General features: G+C 46.0%; 1 protein-coding gene across 20 annotated transcripts in view; it reads left to right on the top strand.

Moving 5' to 3' along the window:
- The window catches only part of TENM3 (teneurin transmembrane protein 3), a 1,857,795-nt gene that overhangs the window by 1,536,547 nt on the left and 296,112 nt on the right, over positions 1–25,136 (top strand). For all 20 annotated transcript variants that reach the window (XM_075347175.1, XM_075347169.1, XM_075347170.1 and 17 more), the window contains one exon: positions 24,097–24,307. In XM_075347175.1, coding sequence (XP_075203290.1) covers positions 24,097–24,307 — 211 coding nt within the window. The remainder of the gene's footprint in view (positions 1–24,096; positions 24,308–25,136) is intronic.

The raw sequence follows: 25,136 nt of genomic DNA, 5'->3' as shown, positions 1-25,136 counted from the left end.
ATTTTTGAGAGTGCTTCATGCAAAGCATCTTTTTCTTTTTCAAAAGGGGGGTCAACTGATGCCAGTCAAGTGGGGTGTGTGTGGCCCAATTAGTGGCAACGAGAGAGACTGTGGTTGGAGTCCCCTCGCTGTGTTTCTAAAAGAACCAAGATGAACAAGTCATGGCTCTCAGAGGACTTTTCTTCCCCTGGGTCATCCAGGGGACGGGAAAGGCACGCGTATTTTTGAGAGTGCTTCATGCAAAGCATCTTTTTCTTTTTCAAAAGGGGGGTCAACTGATGCCAGTCAAGTGGGGTGTGTGTGGCCCAATTAGTGGCAACGAGGGAGACTGTGGTTGGAGTCCCCTCGCTGTGTTTCTAAAAGAACCAAGATGAACAAGTCATGGCTCTCAGAGGACTTTTCTTCCCCTGGGTCAGCCAGGGGACAGGAAAGGCACGCGTATTTTTGAGAGTGCTTCATGCAAAGCATCTTTTTCTTTTTCAAAAGGGGGGTCAACTGATGCCAGTCAAGTGGGGTGTGTGTGGCCCAATTAGTGGCAACGAGAGAGACTGTGGTTGGAGTCCCCTCGCTATGTTTTACATGATTTTCGAAGGGCATGACATGCCTAAGAGGTTGAGTTTCATCATCTGCAACTTGTTGGCAACAGAAAGGCTGCCTTTACACCCTTTTGAGACCGAGGATTTTCGAGACCTTATGCCCATTGCAGTGCCCCAAGAGCCGATGGCCAGTCGTCACTCCTTCTCCAAGAAAGGCGTGCCCGCGCTACCACAGTAGGTCGCACACAACCTCACCAATTCCTTGAGAAACTCTGTGTGTGACAGGGTGCATTTCAACACAGATACTTGGACCAGTAAGCATGGACAGGGGAGTTACATGTTGCTGACTGGGCACTGGGTAACTATGGTGAGAGATGGAGAAGGGTTTGCTGTACAAGTCTTGCCGTCCCCACGACTTGTGTGTCAATCCTTCCTCTGTATGTACAAGTTCCTCCACTGCTTCTGCCTCCTCAACCTCGTGTGGGTCCTCCACCTCGGCCCAAACCCTGTGTGGTCAGGCCACCCTTCCTTGTAACTGTGCCCAAGGAATCCCACACACCTCCTTACTATGCTGGCAGCAGAGCTCAAGGCCATCAGGCGGTCAAATGTTTACTTTTAAATGTAGGGGAAATGTGAGACACCGCTGAGGAATTGTGGACGGTTAGCTCTGGAGAGTGAGACCGAGTTTCATCAATGGTTGTCTACAGTCAACCAGCAGTCAGGGAAGGTCGGGTGCGACAATGATGCAAACCAGTCTGCGACCCTTCTTCAGGGCAATGTGACACACGTGCCTTGTATGGCTCACGTGTTGAACCTGGTTGTCCAGCAATTTTTAAAATACCATCCCGGCCTACATGGCCTTGTGCAGCGGGCACGCTGCTGTGTGCTCACTTTCATCCTTCGCACCCAGCAGCTCAACAACTGTCATCGCTCCGGAAGTCTTAGGGTCTGGCGGTTAAACGTCGGAAATGCGATGTTCCGACACGCAGGAATTGGAATCTGCACATGTTGCAGCGTGTGTGGCAGCACCGCAGAGCCCTGCTGAAATACGGTATGACGTATACCCTGGGCTAACTTGATCCAGAGGTGGTGCAGATCACGCTGCTGGAGTGGTGTTAGATCAAGGACCTATACACCCTTCTACACAGTTTCCAAATGTCGACGAAGATGTTTAGCACTGGCAATGCCATTCTCAGCGTGACAATTCTGGTCATCTACATGATGGAGCACACTGTAAGCATTATTCGGAGTCAGGTATTGGTCCAAGAGGAAGTTGAGGAAGTACAGGAGGAGTCATATGCAGAAGGGATAATAAGATCTACAAGGTCCATACGGTAAGCGGCACCTAGGCAGCAGTTATGGTGGGGGATAGGGATTAACAAGGGCGCATAGTATCAGCAAAAATTGTTGAGGAAGGTGCAGGAGCCATGAAGAAATGGAGTACGAACTTGCGATGGGCATGGAAGACTCAGCAGATGAGTGAGAGCTTGCTCACATTTCGGTTGTGCGAGGTTGGGGGGAGAGGGCAGAGGAAGGAGGCACGATTCTCACCTCTCTGCCACCAACACACCAAGGACTTGGTCCTCCTGGATGCACAAGACACATGAGCGTCTTCTTGCTGCACTACCTACAACAGGACCCTCGGATTGTAGGAATTCGAAGTAATGCTAACTACTGGGTTGCCACACTGTTAGATCCCCGGTACAAGACAAAATTTGGCGAAATAATTCCTGCCATATAAAGGGACGCACGTGTACAGGAGTATCTTCAGAAGGTGTTACGCAATCTTCGATCTGCTTTTCCACTAAACACCAGTGCTGCACAGAGTGAATCTCAACGGTTTGTCATGGATAGGAGGAAATGGTCTTTTACTTGTCCACATCTGAGGGACCGAGGGCTGGCTGTTGTGCTGAGATGCCATTGAGTATGGTGTCCCTGCAGAGTTGCACTTTTGGTCATATACAAAATGAGTTGAAAAAGGACAGATGCGGGTGAAAATGGGAACAGGTGTGTTGGAAAGGGGAAAAAAGTTTTGGTCCATGGGTTTGGTGGTTAAGCAAAAGTAACATTTGATGAAGAAACACCATCTGTTACGGTGGGACTGGCAGATTTGGATAAGGTGGTATATACTATGTTACCGCTATATAACGAAAATTAATAAGAAAAGAGAGAGAAAGGTATATATCCCCATCAGCAGTCAGTGTCCACCGTGCTTCCAGATGGAAAAGGAGAGGTTGGCAACTGGAAGGTTCGGTGGAGGATACAGAGCTGTGTGGCTATGAAACTAATAGTAGCCTGAACCAAGTTAGACGCCACTCGGATCTTGAGACTGGGAGCCCTGTTAGCGTAACAGGGTCCACACGCCCACCCAGCCCAGGAACTCCCTGTTAACATCACAGGGGCCATTCAGGACACTGACCGTGTGCATTGGGGTCACACCTGTGAACAGCAGGCGCATCAGCAGCAGCAGGCCTGTTAATGCCACTGGGCTGCACAAGCAAGACTTGTAGGACAGGAGCTGGTCTTAACCGTTCTGCGTTACCAACTGTGGTGGCGGCCTGCATCGACGCCCTATCCCTGCCTACCTCTGGCCTAAAGCCGCAATGGGTTCAACACATGGAGGTGTGCTCTTTCGGAACATAATAGAAGACTGCGCACCTCCTTGTTGTCTCCAGCCCCTTTTATAACCTGGGTCCGCCACAAACCAGGGTGGACCACAATGCACCTCCTGGAGACAAAAGCAGAGTGATACGTCATGAGTGGCATAACTAGCGTCCTATTTGGAACCGCAACTTCAATGATGACCTCATGGCTGTCATGACCCAAACACCTCACCAGTCATCGTCTGACCATCAATAATGAGGTGACAAGTCATAGGGGCGGGCCTCTGCAAGCCATTTGGGAGTGGCCTGGCCACATCGTCAGGACACCTGATGCCCTGTGGTCTAAATGGGCCCCCCACATCAGGGGCAGGGCCAAAGAGTTCATTACCGGACCTAGTTTCTGATGCAGTAAGTGCCTGACCATGGTCAGTTGCATGAAATACAGTCTCTGAAAAAAGACTATCAGCTTTAGCATGGTGTCTATGCACAACACAGGACTTAGACCCGGCACGGAGTGCAAGTACCTGTGCAAAGAGGCTTTTCGCACTAAGTGTGGGAGCATGCGCTGTAGCCCGAAATGAAGACTTAGCCTCAGGAATGGCACAGTCAGGCTGAGCATACTCACTAGGCAAAACACTGGAGTTAGGCTGCGGCTGGGGTAAATCGGCACACGCATGCGCACTAGCTGCCTCTCCACACTTAGACGTGGAGGAGAAATTGCTCTTCGGGTGTGGACTTGGAGATGCTGTCTACGAACAGAAGAAAAAGCTAAAGGGGTGTGTTACAGCAAGGAGCCACCGCGGAAACACTTCGTTCAATTGTGAGGGGAGTCATTTTGGAGTTTGGTGAGGAGTACCGTAACGGCAGTGAGCAGCATCCTGTGCCACAGACCAACATTCTTATGGTGCTGTCTATACTGCTTACCGTGAGAGGAGCGTAAAGTCTGTATTTATGGCAACTGGACATCACAGTACCCGAGTACGGTAGGCTGTGCCCAGACAATAATGCGGGCACACAACACTTTGTTTTATTAGCAAAACACATATCTGTTCTGGGTAGGCCGACTATTTATAGACAATAAGACTTGCTGCCTCTGTACTGTCAAATTGTCACGTACAGTTTAAATCATAGAGGGACAGTGACACATGTTTGCATTAACTGTTGATTTTCAAGATTTCCATGACTTTGTTGCAGAGCTGTGTGTTTTGCATTCACACTGTTATCATCTGCCTTATCTGTGAGGCTTCAGCTAACAAGGGTATTCAGGGGGGGTAATGTGTTTTGTCTATGTTTAGGTAGATAACTGGGAAGCTCTTGTGATGCGGCACTGGTAAGTCGTGTTCGCCCACAAACACACACACACACGCACAAACACACAATTACTGCTACGCAGAGGGATTAGCAGGTAGTAGGCAACAGAATAGATTGTTCAATTATTTAAATTCTATGCATGGTTCTTATTGTTTGTTTTGGTAAAGTTAAACAATCATTTATCAACCCAACTGACTAGAGTCCTTTTCCTGTTGCCTGGTTTTGCTGCATTCTGGGGAGCCCACCCTGTACACGACTTAAAATGAAGCATAAGTCACAATGTGAATTTCACTGTGCTACAATGCGGCCCAGCGTGCCTGTGCAACCACCGCCTGCCCCATCAAGTGCATCTGCGTGCTCTTCATCCCCTGTGACTGTGGGGACAGCAGTCTCACATGGTTTTTCACACTGTACTTCCACCCCGTTACCCGTAAGCGGGAGTGTGATTGGCAGGTCATCACTTGTTTTGGAAGTGGAAACAGATGGTATTGTTGAGCTGTCAGACATCGAGAAAACCAACATGGGATGCAGGCTACATTATATCCACCCTTGCGCCTTCGTCACAGATTGGCTGGACTACCTGCAGTTAATTATTGCGTTCCACAAATGGAAAGGAGTGTAGAATGCACATGTGTTGTACCTTGCTTGGCAGAAAAGGAACACTAACTTAGTATTCCAGACAATTTTAGGAAGGCAGAAAAAGAGTCAGCTCTTTGTGCAAATTAAATAGCGTGGCAAAAGTGGACAGATGGGTACAGTGGCCGTGTTCTGTGGGTACCAGGACAGTAAAAGAAGCCTCACTTTCTATCCCTCCTAATGATCAAATGCAGCAAGGAATTCCCTGAGTTTGCTATAAAATTAGCATAGCTAAATGTGCAGGAGGGTGTCATGCAGAGGTGCTAGAAACAGCTTGGCACCAGTGGGGCACTAATGGAATACAACAGCCAGTTCTATGATGCCACTAAATGGCAGTATTTTTTGCTATCATTATAGCTTATTAAAAACAGAGCAGGAGGGTGTCATGCAGAGGTGCTAGAAATAGCTTGGCACCAGTGGGGCACTAATGGAATACAACAGCCAGTTCTATGATGCCACTAAATGGCAGTATTTTTTGCTATCATTATAGCTTATTAAAAACAGAGCAGGAGGGTGTCATGCAGAGGTGCTAGAAATAGCTTGGCACCAGTGGGGCACTAATGGAATACAACAGCCAGTTCTATGATGCCACTAAATGGCAGTATTTTTTGCTATCATTATAGCTTATTAAAAACAGAGCAGGAGGGTGTCATGCAGAGGTGCTAGAAATAGCTTGGCACCAGTGGGGCACTAATGGAATACAACAGCCAGTTATATGATGCCACTAAATGGCAGTATTTTTGCTATCATTATAGCTTATTAAAAACAGAGCAGGAGGGTGTCATGCAGAGGTGCTGCACATAGATTTGCACCAGTGGGGCACTAATGGAGTACAACAGCCACTTCTTGTATGCCACTAGGTACACTGAGTGTTTGCTAGTATAATGGCTTAGTTATAATAAGTTGGAGTGTGCAATGCAGGCAGAGGTGCTGCAAATATCTTTGCACTAGTGGGACTAGACAAAAGTCCAATAGCCACGTTTAGGATGCCACTAGGTTCACTGAGTGTTTGCTAGTATAATGGCTTACTTATAATGAGTTGGAGTGTGCAATGCAGGCAGAGGTGCTGCAAATATCTTTGCACTAGTGGGAATATAACAAAGTCCAATAGCCACGTTTAGGATGCCACTAGGTTCATTGAGTGTTTGTTAGTATAATGGCTTAGTTATAATGAGTTGGAGTGTGCAATGCAGGCAGAGGTGCTGCAAATATCTTTGCACTAGTGGGACTAGACAAAAGTCCAATAGCCACGTTTAGGATGCCACTAGGTTCACTGAGTGTTTGCTAGTATAATGGCTTAGTAACAATGAGTTTGAGTGTGCAATGCAGGCAGACGTGCTGCAAATATCTTTGCACTAGTGGGACTAGACAAAAGTCCAATAGCCACGTTTAGAATGCCACTAGGTACACTGAGTGTTTGCTAGTATAATGGCTTAGTAACAATGAGTTTGAGAGTGCAATGCAGGCAGACGTGCTGCAAATATCTTTGCACTAGTGGGACTATAGCAAAGTCCAATAGCCACATTTAGGATACCACTAGGTACACTGAGTGTTTGCTAGTATAATGGCTTAGTTATAATGAGTTGGAGTGTCTAATGCAGGCAGACATGCTGCAAATATCTTTGCACTAGTGGGACTTGACAAAAGTCCAATAGCCACGTTTAGGATGCCACTAGGTACACTGAGTGTTTGCTAGTATAATGGCTTAGTTATAATGAGTTGGAGTGTGCAATGCAGGCAGAGGTGCTGCAAATATCTTTGCACTAGTGGGACTATAGCAAAGTCCAATAGCCATGTTTAGGATGCCACTAGGTACACTGAGTGTTTGCTAGTATAATGGCTTAGTTATAATGAGTTGGAGTGTGCAATGCAGGCAGAGGTGCTGCAAATATCTTTGCACTAGTGGGACTATAGCAAAGTCCAATAGCCACGTTTAGAATGCCACTAGGTACACTGAGTGTTTGCTACTATAATGGCTTAGTAACAATGAGTTTGAGTGTGCAATGCAGGCAGACGTGCTGCAAATATCTTTGCACTAGTGGGACTATAGCAAAGTCCAATAGCCACGTTTAGGATGCCACTAGGTACACTGAGTGTTTGCTAGTATAATGGCTTAGTTATAATGAGTTGGAGTGTGCAATGCAGGCAGAGGTGCTGCAAATATCTTTGCACTAGTGGGACTATAGCAAAGTCCAATAGCCACGTTTAGGATGCCACTAGGTTCACTGAGTGTTTGCTAGTATAATGGCTTAGTGACAATGAGTTTCAGTGTGCAATGCAGGCAGACGTGCTGCAAATATCTTTGCACTAGTGAGACTAGACAAAAGTCCAATAGCCACGTTTAGAATGCCACTAGGTACACTGAGTGTTTGCTAGTATAATGGCTTAGTAACAATGAGTTGGAGTGTGCAATGCAGGCAGACGTGCTGCAAATATCTTTGCACTAGTGGGACTATAGCAAAGTCCAATAGCCACGTTTAGGATGCCACTAGGTTCACTGAGTGTTTGCTAGTATAATGGCTTAGTAACAATGAGTTGGAGTGTGCAATGCAGGCAGACGTGCTGCAAATATCTTTGCACTAGTGGGACTATAGCAAAGTCCAATAGCCACGTTTAGGATACCACTAGGTACACTGAGTGTTTGCTAGTATAATGGCTTAGTTATAATGAGTTGGAGTGTCTAATGCAGGCAGACATGCTGCAAATATCTTTGCACTAGTGGGACTTGACAAAAGTCCAATAGCCACGTTTAGGATGCCACTAGGTACACTGAGTGTTTGCTAGTATAATGGCTTAGTTATAATGAGTTGGAGTGTCTAATGCAGGCAGACATGCTGCAAATATCTTTGCACTAGTGGGACTTGACAAAAGTCCAATAGCCACGTTTAGGATGCCACTAGGTACACTGAGTGTTTGCTAGTATAATGGCTTAGTTATAATGAGTTGGAGTGTGCAATGCAAGCAGAGGTGCTGCAAATATCTTTGCACTAGTGGGACTATAGCAAAGTCCAATAGCCACGTTTAGGATGCCACTAGGTACACTGAGTTTTTGCTAGTATAATGGCTTAGTTATAATGAGTTGGAGTGTGCAATGCAGGCAGACTTGCTGGAAATATCTTTGCACTAGTGGGACTAGACAAAAGTCCAATAGCCACGTTTAGGATGCCACTAGGTACACTGAGTGTTTGCTAGTATAATGGCTTAGTTATAATGAGTTGGAGTGTGCAATGCAGGCAGAGGTGCTGCAAATATCTTTGCACTAGTGGGACTATAGCAAAGTCCAATAGCCACGTTTAGGATGCCACTAGGTACACTGAGTGTTTGCTAGTATAATGGCTTAGTTATAATGAGTTGGAGTGTGCAATGCAAGCAGAGGTGCTGCAAATATCTTTGCACTAGTGGGACTATAGCAAAGTCCAATAGCCACGTTTAGAATGCCACTAGGTACACTGACTGTTTGCTAGTATAATGGCTTAGTTATAATGAGTTGGAGTGTGCAATGCAGGCAGAGGTGCTGCAAATATCTTTGCACTAGTGGGACTATAGCAAAGTCCAATAGCCACGTTTAGAATGCCACTAGGTACACTGAGTGTTTGCTAGTATAATGGCTTAGTTATAATGAGTTGGAGTGTGCAATGCAGGCAGAGGTGCTGCAAATATCTTTGCACTAGTGGGACTATAGCAAAGTCCAATAGCCACGTTTAGAATGCCACTAGGTACACTGAGTGTTTGCTAGTATAATGGCTTAGTTATAATGAGTTGGAGTGTGCAATGCAGGCAGACGTGCTGCAAATATCTTTGCACTAGTGGGACTATACAAAAGTCCAGTAGCCACGTTTAGGATGCCACTAGGTACACTGAGTGTTTGCTAGTATAATGGCTTAGTTATAATGAGTTGGAATGTGCAATGCAGGCAGAGGTGCTGCAAATATCTTTGCACTAGTGGGACTATAGCAATGTCCAATAGCCACGTTTAGAATGCCACTAGGTACACTGAGTGTTTGCTAGTATAATGGCTTAGTAACAATGAGTTGGAGTGTGCAGAGGACAGGAGGGTACAGTGCCAGGATTGTGGGGCTCTGGGTAGAGGAATGGAAGCCTGCCTTTCTATTCCCTCCTAATGTGGAAATGCAGCGACGAAATCCCTGACCTTAGCTACACAGACGCTGTCTCTGTTTTTAGGACCTGTCACCTATGGCTCTGACCCTGCCGGTACGAGCCCTTAAAAGGACTGATAGAAAGTGCTCTCCCTAAGCTGTCCAGCGCTGTGGATGGAGCACATACAGCTGTATCGGCGATAGGATTTAGGACGGAGCTGCGCCAGTGATGTCTGACACCAAGGACGCAGAAGGCAGATAATGGCGTGCTGGAGGAAAATGTCCGGTTTTATAATGCAGGGACATGTGACATGGACATCCTATCACACATGCCGTTGCTTCTCTGGCTAAAAGTCCACTTAGCTGTGTGTGTGTCTGGGATTGGCTGACATAATGGCCCTCCCCACTACACGCGCGCGCTTAGGGAAGGAAGACAAGGAAAAAAAAAAAAAGGGCGATCGCCATTATACAAAGAGAAGTGATCTGAAGGCGCTGTTCACGCACACTATACACTGAAATTTCATATTAGTGACTTACACTATTACAGCGGAAAGCCAGCTAGGAATTAGCTGTTTTTTTGCTGCTAGAACCGTTCTCGAACGTTTCTAGAACTATCGAGCTTTTGCAAAAAGCTCGAGTTCTAGTTCGATCTAGAACAGGCCCCAAAATCACTCGAGCCTAGAACTGGAGAACCTCGAACCGCGAACCGTGCTCAACTCTACTAGTGATATCAAAAATTTGAAATAAATACAATAACAAATTTTTAAAAATAGATTTAAAATAAATAGCTTTTTTTAAAACAGTGTTTTAATGACCTACTCCATTTAAAACCTGCATGTATAATAATTACACCATCCAATGCTTAGTTAAATCTGCAATATTCCGATAATACCATATGTTCTTTCATTGAGAAAGAAAACTGGTATACAGTGTCCAAATGATAATACTGTCACATAAAATTGCATATACAGCCAACAAAATACTACCAATGAGTGCAGTGTATAAAATGACTACCTAGCTTTATTTCTAGTGTTTGACACATCACTCTACAGATTGCTAAAATGGGCAGTAGAGTGAAATGGTTTTATTCTCAGGGACCTCTTGCTAAAAACAGCCTGAAAGGTAGGAAGAATTCAGGGAATTATTCATAGTTAAAAATATTCAAACAAAATATCTATTATGATGTATGTGACTGTCATATAACTCAATTCAGACTGAGTTATAACTTAGGGAAATGCATCTATAGTCTGATCTGTTCCAGCCTTTTTGGACCTCATCAGCTGTGGTCATGAAACTCAGTGATGAGGAGTTATGCCATGAATTCAGTGGAGTTCATTGCCACAGGCCCGGGGCAATGAACTAAACTAACCTCATGACATCACCACTCGTCACTCCCGTGGCCGCTCACACAATGGGACCCCATGTTGTTTTTTTTTCTTTTAAAATATTGAATATGGGGCTAAAAACAAGACTAAACACCCTTTAGTGCCACATGAGAGGCACTAAAGGGTGCAAGCTTACAATATGCAAGGGGGTGGGACATTATATCTGTGTTTCACATCTATCTATCTAGCTAGCTACCTATGTTTCTACCTATCCAGCTATCTATTTTTCTCTATATCAAAAATGCATGCCTGTGTACGGTCTGTGTGCCACTCGTTTTTCTCGCACCCATTGAGTTATATTGCCGAGGTATGGAGCCACTTGCAGCATGCTGCGAGTTTGCTCTGCATGCAGAAGTTTTCAGAGGTAAGACTAAAAGCTGCTTTACACGCAACGACATCGCTAACGATGTTGCTGGTGAAAGCACCCGCCCGTCGGTTGTGCGTCACGGGCAAATCACTGCCCGTGGCGCACAACATTGCTAGGACCCGTCACACATACTTAGCTACCTAGCAACGTCGCTGTGGGCGGCAAACCGCCTCCTTTCTAAGGGGGCGGTTCGTTCGGCATCACTGCAGCGTCACTAAGCGGCCGCCCAATAGAAGCGGAGGGGCGGAGATGAGCGGGCCGAACATCCAACCCACCTCCTTCCTTCCTCATTGCGGGCGGCCACAGGTACGGTGATGTTCCTCGTCCCTGTGGTGTCACAGATAGCGATGTGTGCTGCCGCAGGAACGACTGACAACCTGCGTCCTGCAACAGCAACGACATTTGGGATTAGAACGACGTGTCAACGATCAACGGTTAGGTGAGTAATTTTGATTGATAACGATCGTTTGTGCGTTTCACACGCAACGACGTCGCTATCGAGGCCGGATGTGCGTCACAAATTCCGTGACCCCAACGACATCTCGTTAGCGATGTCGTTGCGTGTAAAGCCCCCTTTACAGATGTGCTCTGCTCTATTGATTAACATTGGTGTGAGTTCAATGCGATTTTGTCCTCGCATTTCACTCTCACATTTTATACGCAGATGTGCCTGAACCCTAAGGGGTACTTTGCACGCTGCGACATCGCAAGCCGATGCTGCGATGCCGACCACGATAGTCCCCGCCCCCGTTGCTGCTGCGATATCCTTGTGATAGCTGCCGTAGCGAACATTATCGCTACGGCAGCTTCACATGGACTCACCTGTCCTGGGACGTCGCTCTGGCCGGCAACCCGCCTCCTTATTAATGGGGCGGGTCGTACGGCATCACTGCAACGTCACACGGCAGGCGACCAATAGGAGCGGAAGGGTAGAGATGAGCGGGATGTAAACATCCCGCCCACCTTCTCCCTTCCGCATATTCTACGGCAGCCGCGGTGACGCCGGTAGGAGATGTTCCTCGCTCCTGCGGCTTCACACACAGCGATGTGTGCTGCTGCTGGAGCGAGGAACAACATCGGACCATCGCGTCAGCATAATTATGGATTACGCCGACGCTACACTGATGATACGATTACGACGCTTTTGCGCTCGTTAATCGTATCATCTAGGCTTTACACACTACGATGTCGCCTGCGATGCCGAATGTGCGGCACTTTCAATTTGACCCCACCGACATCGCACCTGCGATGTCGTAGTGTGCAAAGTACCCCTAAGATTTAGTTTGGAAAAATCTGCAAGTGATTAAATAGACTTTTTTTAGGTTAAACAGAAGGCTACAGATGGAAGGGCAAGCTCTGTTTGGACGCTCCAAGCATTATCACAAATAGTTTGAAACCATAGACGGTAGATATCTGCTGTGATGACGCTTGTTACAGCCGAATTTCAATCTTACACTTGAATCCAAATTTAATAAGAAAGAATTTCATGACAAAGGGGGAAAATCGAACAACCCCTCGAGCTCATACTTTTAACAGCTCCATTAGCAGCTCATTTTGCGCGTACGTATCTTAGGTTATAAGTGTTTCTTTTTGATGGACTTTTTTTTTCTTCAAATGAACAGATTGCATGAGTACACAGTATAGACCTTTTCAAGTGTAAATGAAAAAAGGCCCAGCCGACTTACCCTGTGGTGATCCATTACCTTCATTGATTTCAAAAATACATTTTAAGTTGTGTGCCAAATGAAATCAGTGCCGCTATTGTGGATACTGGGTGAATAGTCCACTTGACCTGTTTTGTATAAAGGCCTTCGAGGCTGTTGTGTTATATCAGGGAGGGGGCATTGGGTTTAATGGAACATTATCACATTTTTGTATTTTTTCCCCCAACTTCGGTCTTTTGTCCCTTACACCCAAACCTAAATGGATCATGCCTGAGGTTTCCTTTTCCATTTCTTTCATTGCTATGACTTGACAGAATGGATTTGAGGTTTCTATGTAGTTCATTTCACACAATACATAGACGAATGACAACATGGAAACTCGGTTACAGAAACCAATAGGCATGGAAACAGAATAGTACATTATTGCTTTGGACGGTGATCCTTAAAGTTAATGGTTAGTGATTTTGTGCCGTGAAGCCTGCATATTACCTGACAAATATTCTATGAAAAAAGTTCTTGTTCTCATTCCATCAGGAATATGACTGTAATGTGTATCCGCCTCATCGGTTGGATATGCTGTTAGAAAACTTCTTGCTTTGGTTAACCATTATTTTAGCAGCCGCCTGAGTGTTACCTGATATTGCAGGATTTGGAAATCTTATCATTAAGAATAAGCTGACCAGAGACCAGTATAATAGTTTATATTTTTTAACCAAATAACCCACTAAATAGTATGTAATACCTTAATTTAATAGGTTTACATGAAGATTTCTATTATGTAGATCTGAAGATTATTCATAGTTACTTATCTTTTGTGCAGTGAGCAGAGCCTACCTAACAGAACAGATTTAGACCCCTTCACACGCCCGTGTTTCCGGTACGTGTGGTGTTCATTTCAACACGTACCGTAAACACTGACACATGTATACCCATTAAAATCAATAGGTTTGCTTACACATCCATGTTTTGACTTGGTTCGTGTGTCCGTGTGGAGCACATGCGTGTCCATGTGCGCCACACAGCGACATGTCTGGTTTTTGGATGGCAGCACGGATGTCACACGGACCGCACACTGATGTGATCCATGTAACACACACCGGAGGACACCCATTCATTGAAATTAGATGGATTTTTAATACCTACATGTCTCCAGTGCTACTGTCTCTGGTGTTGCTGTTGCTTCTGGGTACCACTCATTATGCCTTATGAATATTTACTGCACTGACTGCAGCCCCGGAAGCAAGTGTGACAGCAGCGCCAGTGTCAGGTAAGTATACAAGTTCAGGTTGTCCTTGTGCTATCCAAATGTCACACGAATAGCATATCAACAGCACACACAGGGACACACAGCCGACCATACAGACCTGCACCATGGCTCATCACACACGTGCATTTAATGCACGGACAAGTGAAGGGGGCCTTAAATAGAGAAGTTAAGGTATTAGTTTTCTGATTTATAGACATATAGTATAATATAGATTTAATAGCAAGTAAAATCTTCCTTTTAGGCCTGTTTCACACGTCAGTGAAAAACACTGACATTTTTCACTGGCGTGTAAAACACGCACATGTCCCTCCGTGTGCCGTGAATCACGGCACACGTGGGTTGTCTAAGTGCAATCCGGGCTCCGTTCTCTGTGGCCCGTGATTGCACTTAGAAATCAACTCACCTGTGCGCGCTCCCGCTCTTCATGGTGCTGATCGCTCCCGCGGTGCAGCATCCGGCCGGCGCTGACCCCCGCAGCAGCTGCTTCCGGGTTGGCTGTGTCGTGCATCATGAATATGCACGACAGTAATGAGCCGGCTTAGAAGCAGCAGGGAGAACGGGCTGCAGAGAGCGCGGCTGAAGCCGGGTGAGTTAAAATGCTTTTTATTTTAGAAGCACGTTTTTTTCTGGCACGTGTTTCACGGACCACACAACTGCGTGGTCCGTGGGACATCAGTGATGCCAGAAAAAAATGGACATGTCTCCGTGCGGCAATCACGCACACGCAGGTACGCCGCACAGAGACACGTGCAGTGAAAAATCACTGACGTGTGAGCAGACCCATTGATTATAATGGGTCTGCGTATGTCAGTGATTCTGGTACGTTTTAGGCCTGAAACACACATCCGTGAAACACGTGCGTGTTTGGTCCGTTTCCGTGTATACTGGAGACACGGCCAAACGTGCACCAATGTTACTATATCTCAGCGGTTACAATTGCGTTTTTGGTTATGTCCGTGAGTCCGTCTCCGTGATGCGTTTTTTGGTCCGTGTCTCACGCCAGCATGTCCGTTTTCTGCACGCAACACGCAGCACGGACCCAATGAAAGTCAATGGGTCTGTGCGCACGTCCCAGTGACACGGACGCATCTCTGTTTGCTCCCTGTACGTTTTGTGCTTTTTTCATGTGATGTCGGTCTTTTTTCTTTTTCTGTTTCGTTCTCTCCCTCAGCCCGTCGGTCGGTCTCTATGTCTGTCGGTCGGTCTCTCTGTCTTATCTGTCCCTCTTGCTGTCTGTCGGTCAGTTCCCCCCCTCTCTCATACTTACCGTTCCCCGATCTCCGGCGCGGCGCTGCACGGCTGTTATAATAACTCCGGCGGCTTTTACTATTTTGAAAAAGCCGGCCGCCCATTAATCAATCTCCTATTCCCTGCTTTCCCCGCCCACCGTCTGCTCTGCTGGAGGACCGTGGATTACGCCGGACATGGAGGGTTTGTCGGGGTTAATAAATTGGTAATGAGGGAATTTGTTTGTGTTTTTTATTTCTAATAAAGGATTTTTCGGGTGTGTGTGTTTTTTTACTGTCACTTACAGATTAATCATGGAAGGTTTCTCGGGGAGACGCCTGACATGATTAATCTAGGACTTATTGGCAGCTATGGGCTGCCAATAACTCCTTATTACCCCGATTTGCCAACGCACCAGGGCAAATCGGGAAGAGCCGGGTACAGACCCAGAACTGTCGCATATAATGTATGCGGCAATTCTGGGTGGCTGCTGACTGATATTGTTAGGGTGGGGGGCTCCCCATAACGTGGAGCTCCCCATCCTGAGAATACCAGCCTTCAGCCGTATGGCTTTATCTGGCTGGTATTAAAATGGGGGGGACCGCACGCCGTTTTTTTTAATTATTTATTTATTTCACTGCACAGTATAGACACGCCCACCGGCTGCTGTGATTGGGTGCAGTGAGACAGCTGTCACTCAGCGTGGTGGGCGTGTGTGACTGCAACCAATCACAGGCGCCGGTGGGCGGGGAAAGCAGGGAATACGAGATTGTTTAATGAGCGGCCGGCTTTTTCAAATTAGAAAAAGCCGCCGGAACAGTGTGAACGCCGTGCAGCGCCGGTGATCGGGGAACGGTGAGTATGAGAGAGGGGGGGACACTTCAGTCACTCGGGGGATTAGCGGTCACCGGTGAATCCTTCACAGGTGACCGCTAATCAGTACACGGCACAAAGACAGAGCCGCGGCATGAGAATGAAGTCGGGTGAAGTTCACCCGAGTTCATTCTCATCCCGCTACTCTGTCTTCCGACATGTAGTAACGACATGTTGCATCACACACGTACATTTCACACGGACAACACACACAGATGTCAGTTATTTCACTCACGCACACACGGACATTCCACACGCACATACGGCTAGCATACGGGATACACACGCAGGCCACACATACCATAAAAACGGACCTAAAAAACGGAAAACGGACCCGAAAAACAGCCCATTTTACACGGACGTGGTTTTCACGGATGTGTGGCGGAGGCCTTAAAAAAAGCACAAATGTACCAGAATCACTGACGTGTGAAAGGGGCCTAACATGTACAAAAAGCTATGTATGCTAAATAAAATTATTTTTATACAAATACATTTCATACTAAAGTAGTATTGAAAGAACTTACCAACTACCGTAGCTCATTTTTATTCATTTAATTATTTAGCATTTTTTGCAACATTGTGAATCTTTGTAATATGCCCAATCACCTTATTTTCCTTCCTTCTTTCTCAAGTACCTTGCATAAAGTGCTGTTTTAACTGCCTAGTTCATTCTCTTTTCCAAGATGTTTTGAAATGCTGTACTAGGAAGAATCCTTAAGCAAAAACTGTTTATTCACACTCTGAGTTTCACTACTCTGCTTCCTTCCATGTAAGCTGCACAGACTGCGAGAGTGTTTGTAAATAATGTTTGAGTATGGATTTTTGCTGGAGCAGCGGTTCAAAGCAGCTTGTAAAAGAGTGAAAACAACTCTTTTAGCATGGCTTTTCAGAGAGAAGGAAGCAAAATTAGTTAATGGAGTATGTTATAAAGATTTATCATTTTACAAAGGATGATCAATAATGAAATAATAAAGTTTAGATAGCTATAACCATTAGGTATAATGGGTACCAATAAGCTAAGCAGCACTCAATGGCATGCAGAAACTGCAATAGCAAATATATTCTAGGGTGCACAAAAACAGACAATAATATATGAGCCAAGTATAAAATTGTATATCTTTAGACCCCTTGAGAGTTTTAAAGGGAACCTCTCAGGTCCTCTAAGCCCTCTAACTTAGCAGCATTCATATCTGTATGACAAAATTCCCTGATAACGAGTCCTGTTTAATGTTATTCACTAAAATAATTTTTTCTAAAAAAGTATGTATGGCGAACTCCACTTGTTTCTGTTGTAACGACGTGGGCCCCGAGCATATGGGGGACCATGCGTCAGGTAATGGGATTGAGTCACACAGGAGCACTTTATCACTTCAAATGTCCATACGGTTTATTTAAGCCTGTCATAAACCGCTTTTACATTTCATTAAAACATATTCGCAAGGCTTCATACACAGTGTCCCCGTGGCGGCATCACAGCCTTTACTCACTGACCTCTCAGCTGTATCCGGGCGAAGACATATATGGCGGTCTCCACTTGCTGACACCCAGTCAGCTCACAACCCCTTCTCCTGGGGATACCTATTCAGGAGTCTTAGTACACTCCTCACATGGTCTCCCCATGTGCTCCAGCAGGTCTTTTTCCTTACAGGACCCTGGTAGACTGCTCATGTGATCACAACCAGACAACTCCTGGGTGGGAGGTATGTGGATGGTCAGTCCTGCCCATCACTTCTCACCACACCATGAATCTAGCTCTGAAACCTGTTACCAACAGACGTGTGGAACTACAAGTCCCAGCGAACCCTCCAGGTTCATGGCAGAGGTTCTCTGCGACACATACTGGCCATTTCTGATATTACCGCGGGCCATCTCACACTATGCTAATTTGGCCTGTGACTGGTCGATGGGGCGTTAGTTTCTCCAGACTAGTCGGCCCTCTTTTCATGCTATCACGCCCCTGTGGGCATGATAACATGATTTCCATAAGCCAATGTCACCACCAGCTCCTGGAAATCTCGTGCATGCACATGGCTTTATTCACATTGTACCTCTGAAGCCAGGCGTACACTTCCCATCTTCAGAAAGGCGCACTCCGCATGATCAGAAGAACAGCTCCTGCACTTCCAATCATGCGCAGTCTGCCCTGCTTCAGAGGTCCAGCGTGACTGAACACAGCCGCGCGCATGCACAAGATTTCTGGAGCTGACAGTGATGCTGGCTCGTGAAAATCAAGTTATCACACCCACATGATAACATGGAAAGAGGGCCGACTAGTGAGGAGAACTAACGCCCCATAAACTAGCCACAGGCCTAATTAGCATAGAAACAGCTGAGTTTATAAATCCATATTGATTTTAGTGAATTACATTATACAGGGTTTGTATGGCAGGGAAATTTGTCATCGAGATATGAATACTGCTGGGTTGGAGGTCATAGGGGACCTGACAGGTTCCCTTTAAAGCACCCCTCTAGCTTATTTTTATTGCACTGCTGGAGTGGTGATTTAAATCTAAGTCCCCTGAACCATCTATATATATAATTGCCTTATTCTGGCTGTCTGTCTGTCTGTCTATCTGTCTGTCTGTCATGCTCCAAAATTGTGTCCTTACGGTGACACAAAGCTGATTGGCCGCTGGGCTCGCCATGGCCCCGCCCCCCCACACGGATTGGCCTCTCGCCCCGGCTCTCTGCAGGCCCCGCCCCCCTCACGCAATGCACGCTCGCTCTGGCCCAACTGACACGGAGCTCCGATTCCCAGGTGAGTACACACACATCAGATCACACTCACTCTCACACACACCTCACACATCAGATCACACTCACTCTCACACTCACTCTCACACACACCTCACACATCACAACATGCTGGGATATCGCTTGCTTCTACACCGGCTCCGTCAGGATCCCGGCAGCGCCAGACATAACCTTGCGATGCTGGGATCTTGACGGAGGCCGTGAAAGCTGGTAACCATTATACACATCGGGTAACTAAGGTCCCTTAGTTACCCGATGTGTATCATAGTTACCAGTGTACACCGGCTCACACTCACTCTCACACACACCTCACACACACATCAAATCGCATCCACACATCAAGGTCCTGCAGCTGCGGAACATACACACACATAACAGCACACACACACACACATACACACACAAATCAGATAACACTCACACACACCTCACACATCACATCGCATCCAAATACTCACAACATCCTGGGATATCGCTTGCTTCTCGGCGGCGATACTGTGCTGTTGTGAGCTTCCAGGACCTGCCGGGGGATCACATGTCCAGAAGCATGTGATATCCCCGGATGTTGTGAGTATCAGCGCGTATGTGCAATATCGTCAGTGTGTGTGTCTTTGTGTGTGAGTGTATGCGATCGGGTGTGTGTGAGTGTATGCGATCAGGTGTGTGTGAGTGTATGCGATCGGGTGGGTGTGTGTGGGTGTGTGTGAGTGTATGCGATCGGATCTGTGAGTGTCGGCAGAGGAGCACGGCGTGCTGGAGGAGGCTGAGAGGAGAGAGGCTGAACCTGGGGAAGGCTGGGATGGGGAGGCTGATGCTGGAGACGGAGAGGCTGATGCTGGCGCAGCATGGCGGATGGAGCACCTTTGGGAGTGCGCAGCATGGCGGATGGAGCACGTTTGGGAGTGCGCAGCATGGCGGATAGAGCACGTTTGGGAGTGCGCAGCATGGCGGATGGAGCACGTTTGGGAGTGCGCAGCATGGCGGATGGAGCACGTTTGGGAGTGCGCAGCATGGCGGATGGAGCACGTTTGGAAATGCGCAGCATGGCGGATGGAGCACGTTTGGGAGTGCGCAGCATGGGGGATGCAGCACGATGGGGAGTGCGGAGTATGGCGGATGGAGCACGTTTGGGAGTGCGCAGCATGGAGGATGCAGCACGATGGGGAGTGCGGAGTATGGCGGATAGAGCACGTTTGGAAGTGCGCAGCATGGCGGATGGACCACGTTTGGGAGTGCGCAGCATGGCGGATGGAGCACATTTGGGATTGCGCAGCATGGGAGATGGAGCACGATGGGGAGTGCGCAGCATGGCGGATGGAGCACGTTTGGGAGTGCGCAGCATGGGGGATGGAGCACGATGGGGAGTGCGCAGCATGGCGGATGGAGCACGTTTGGGAGTGCGCAGCATGGCGGATGGAGCACGTTTGGGAGTGCGCAGCATGGCGAATGGAGCACGTTTGGGAGTGCGCAGGATGCGAGATGGAGCACGATGGGGGGTGCGCAGCATAGGGGATGGAGCATGTTTGGGAGTGCGCAGCATGGCGGATGGAGCACGTCTGGGAGTGCGCAGCATGGGGGATGGAGCACGTTTGGGAGTGCGCAGCATGGCGGATGGAGCACGTTTGGGAGTGCGCAGCATGGGAGATGGAGCACGATGGGGAGTGTGCAGCATGGCGGATGGAGCACGTTTGGGAGTGCGCAGCATGGGGGATGGAGCACGATGGGGAGTGCGCAGCATGGCGGATGGAGCACGTTTGGGAGTGCGCAGGATGGGAGATGGAGCACGATGGGGGGTGCGCAGCATACGGGATGGAGCACGATGGGGAGTGCGCTGCATGGGGGATGGAGCACGATGGGAAGTGCACACCTCCCCCCAACACACACACATACGCGCGCGCACGCACTGCACAACACACCACACCACACACACACACTGGGAACCACAAACAACTGCCCTACACAGACACCCACACACACAGACAACGCTGCACACACAAATATACGCACATACCGCACAACACGCACATTGCACAAAACATACCTCCCCCCAAAACACACCACACACACACAAACTGCGCAACACACACACAACGCTACAGACACACAGCGCTCCACAAACAACGCAACACACAAACAACACCGCTCTCACCCCCCTTCACACCCAGACAACATCCAGAACATGTACAGCGCCCTACACAAACACTTGGTAACTACACACAACAACATCTATATATATATATATATATATATATATATATATATATATAACAAAAATCATACATGAACTACACAATACGTAAATTCTAGAATACCCGATGCGTAGAATCGGGCCACCTTCTAGTGTCATATAATTACTCACCCTCTGGCAACGTCATATTTTTTCTAGCATCTCTCCTGCCGGTCTATTGTGATTTGTGACCTGCCGGTAGCTTCAATGTTTCATGAAGCGCCTCGGCCCAGCTTTCATAGAGATGTATTGGGAACTTGTGACGTAACTTTTGACTTACAGCCAGTCAGACGTCACTGTCACATGATGGTGCCACAGAACCGGTATCAGTAAAAGGTGAAACCACTAGAGGGTGGGTATATGATATGGGGCATGGGAGTTAGCTGAGAAAAACAACAACACAGGAGTGATGCTTTAATTTTGAATATGAATGCAAGGTAAGCAAGCAATTAGATTAACACATGGAATGGAAGGTCTTAAAATGTCTGTGGGCCATCCCCAATAAATAGTAATTATCGCTATAGCGTTATAATTACTAGTAATATGTTCCAATGGTTCTGAAAGGTTTAATCTGACTACTGGGAGAGTTCAAGAAGGCTTGCTCTCTACTCTAGCCTTAGTGAAGCAGTGCTGCCCACATTATGATTGCCTTCCTGTGGATTACAGGGAAAGGTAGAAATTGACGGAACGTGTCTTTTCTTTCCAACATTGTAATTATGTATACCTTTGGCTTGGAAGCACAGTCTATTACATACTAGATAAATGGGTAAATTGGCACAATCAGTATATGGAGCACTGAAGTTGTCCAATGGGCTACAAGAACAGCCTTGGGTATGTTTTCACGTCTTGGTGGCTTCCTTTGTCTAGTTCTGGATCCTGATTGCCTCTATATACATTCTATTAAGTTCTAAACCTTTATTTCAAGTGATCCATATGAAAAATTTAGATAATAAAACTTGCAGATTTTTTTCAGAAAAATATACGGTACCTTTTGTAAGTCAATTCCATTTCCTATATCATCACAAAAAATATAAAACTTGAAGCAATTGTGAGCCTCCTGGCACTTAATTGTTGCGAAGTTTAGTGGGGATGAGTGATGCTGGCAGTGAGTGGTACCCCTGTGGTTAGTTTCTCCAGCCTAAATTGCTGCAGAACCTTCCCTGGGAGAAGTTGAAGGGCTAAAGACCCAGACAAGCTAATGAATCTTCCACAAATCTGGGGAACTTCCGTTTGCTTTTATGAAATCCACGGGTTCCATCTAGTTAACTGTGAGTTTTCTCACTGCTAGGCCCTGGATATATTTATATTTGTACAATGTACCTATCCTGCAGTTTCTCACCGTGGAGAAGATTACAAATGATAGTTAATGTTCACAAAGCAAATAGATCCAGCAGGGTGGATGCATGTGAAGCCACTTCGGCTGATTAACGACAAGGTCTTTACATTATGTTTTTGTTTTCAGTAGACAAATGTGTATAGAATAAAAACTTCAGCGGAAAAGAAAGTATTAAGTGACATGACACAATACACCAAGCCAGACGAAAACATGAAACGCGAGGGGAAGGCCACATACCACACAGCCAGACAGTCGCATATTAAAATGTAGAACATTACCAGACACCAACTCCAGCCCGAATGTCCTTGACAGACACATATTCCAATCTTTTTTTTCCTTGTAGTCTGTGAACTCGGAAGGATGACTACTATGTGGAAACAGTGATTCCTGCCTTATGAATTCACTTTTATTCTGATAAGGCCATTAGAGCTATTATTTTTTTGCGTCTGTAAAGATGCAAATGGGCATCCACCTATAAGTCCACCTACAAGACCACACGCCAATAGCACCAGTGATATTTTAGTTTTATGGTGGACAGGTAAAGGCTGGACATCACCTGTTGTAGCTGGACATCACTATTTCTGCAGCTTTTGGCAAGTTTTTTTCATAGGGAAATGTAGATTTCAGAATTTGGCTACCAAGTACTGTATGTCCATAATTGTCCAAAAGGTAAAGGAGATACTTGTCAGTGGAGCCTAAAGGTGACTGTGCACATTAGTTCAGTTCATTTTAAAGGACGACTCCAACAATAATGAAGAATTTTTATTAAAACTTAGCAACAAATGATTATTTTATACATCCATTTTATATATATATATATATGTATATTTTATATAATGTATGTGGGACTGTATGATTATTTTTATACAGCCATTATTGTAGTACACAAATGAATGTACAACCCACAGGGGATGAGTGTTGGCATGAGTATTCACACTTATTGTATACAGTAATAAGTAATATTTCATCCTTCTTTGATGACTGGGCATCGATGATTTCTTGCTCAGTGTAATTAAACATGAATGGCCACTTTGTACAACCATGTTAGACAATTTAATCTTAAAATCTTAAAGGTGCATGACCAGGTGACCAGGTTGGAAGCACAATCGTTCATCAGACTAAAGGGGACTTTACATGCTACGATATCGGTAATGTTTTATCGTCGGGGTCACGTCATTAGTGACGCACATCCGGCGTCATTAACGGTATCACAGCATGTAACACTTACCAGCGACCTTAAACGTCCTCCAAAGTGGTGAAAATCGTTCACCATGGAGAGGTCGTCCTAAAAGCAAAAATTGTGAATGGTTGTTTATAGATGTTGTTCCTCGTTCTTGCAGCAGCACACATCGCTGTGTGTGACACCGCAGGAGGGAGGAACCTCACCTTACCTGCCTCCCACCCGCAATGACGAAGGACGGAGGTGGGCGGGATGATCGTCCCGCTCATCTCCGCCCCTCCGCTTTGATTGGCCGGCCGCTTAGTGACATCGCGGTGACGTCGCCGTGACGCCGAATGCACCTCCCCCTTGAGGGAGTGATTGTTCAGCAGTCACAGCGATGCCACTGACCAGGTAACACACGATATCGCATGCACGACGGGGCGGGTGCTTTTGCGTACGATATTGCTAGCAATTGCTAGAAATATCGTAGCGTGTAAAGCCCGCTTAACTTTCCTGTAATGTTTGTTTAATCATTCACTAAGTCCCATGAAAAGGGATCACATTTACACTTTAATTCAGAATTGTAGAGCAAATGTCGTTGGGATGGAGAGGCAAGATTCACCCTGCTCCATTTTCATTGTATTTTTCCAGTATGACTTTGTGGAACTCCTGGAAGGAAGCAGATTAATTTCAAGAGAAAAACGCAACCTGCTGGAGTTTGAGAAGACAGGACGCATTCCGAGATCTGTCAGCATTCACGAAGCCGGCTTCATCCAGTATCTGAACTCTGGCATCTGGCATATTGCATTTTATAATGATGGCAAGAACTCTGAACTAGTATCCTTCAACACAATTGTAATTGGTAAGTATTACCATTACTGTAGTGTCTTGTTTGCGTTTTAGGCACTTGTATTTCTTTAATGTAAAATAGAAATGTGTAAAGGGAAACTGTGTTTTTTTTGACGGAAATGATGTTCTCTGATTTTTGATTCTGTGATTATAGCTATATATATGTGGAGCGGTTAGATGAAGAATCCTATGATAACTAAATATTTAATTTAGAGAAAAACACTGTTTCTCACAGATCTTCATACTTGTGAGTGAAGGACTAGATGAGAATTTTTTTTACAAAACAGAAAAATTGTTTGTGACATAGCCAAGATCGTATGGACTGACCAACTCTCAGCAGTTATGTGCTTTGAACTGAATGCCACACTTGGCTATAGACATTATTGCAGCTTCAACATTACCCTTTGTGGCCATTCTGAAGGTCAATTTAGACTAGCCAATGATTGAGGAACAAGCTTTTGTAGTAACACTCATTCCCGGTAGCATCCCATGCAAAACCATGATTTGTTGAGTGTGATGATTTGTAAATTGGCTTTAAAATTATAATTATTGGCAGCCCATTGTCCTGTAAGCAGGTTATATTCTATGAGCATAGAAAGATCGCTTTTACTGTACGTATAATATTATGTATAACAAAAAAAATATGGCACTCTGCTATATATGATGGAGCCTGGATAGGGTCCAAACCCTTTTATAACAATAAGAGAAAAATCCGCCACTCACAAAGGATTGCGTGGAAATGATTGATTTTCATTTTTTTGCTCAAATGTGTGAACAATTTTTTACAATTTTTTCAATTCTTATTTTATACAGTGACGTTTCGGTTATTTAAGACCTTCATC

Source organism: Anomaloglossus baeobatrachus, chromosome 1 (assembly GCF_048569485.1).
Source record: "Anomaloglossus baeobatrachus isolate aAnoBae1 chromosome 1, aAnoBae1.hap1, whole genome shotgun sequence".
In the NCBI taxonomy this organism is placed as follows: domain Eukaryota; kingdom Metazoa; phylum Chordata; class Amphibia; order Anura; family Aromobatidae; genus Anomaloglossus; species Anomaloglossus baeobatrachus.
Note: the sequence above shows the minus strand (reverse complement) of the source record. Positions and strands in the feature narration are given on the sequence as shown.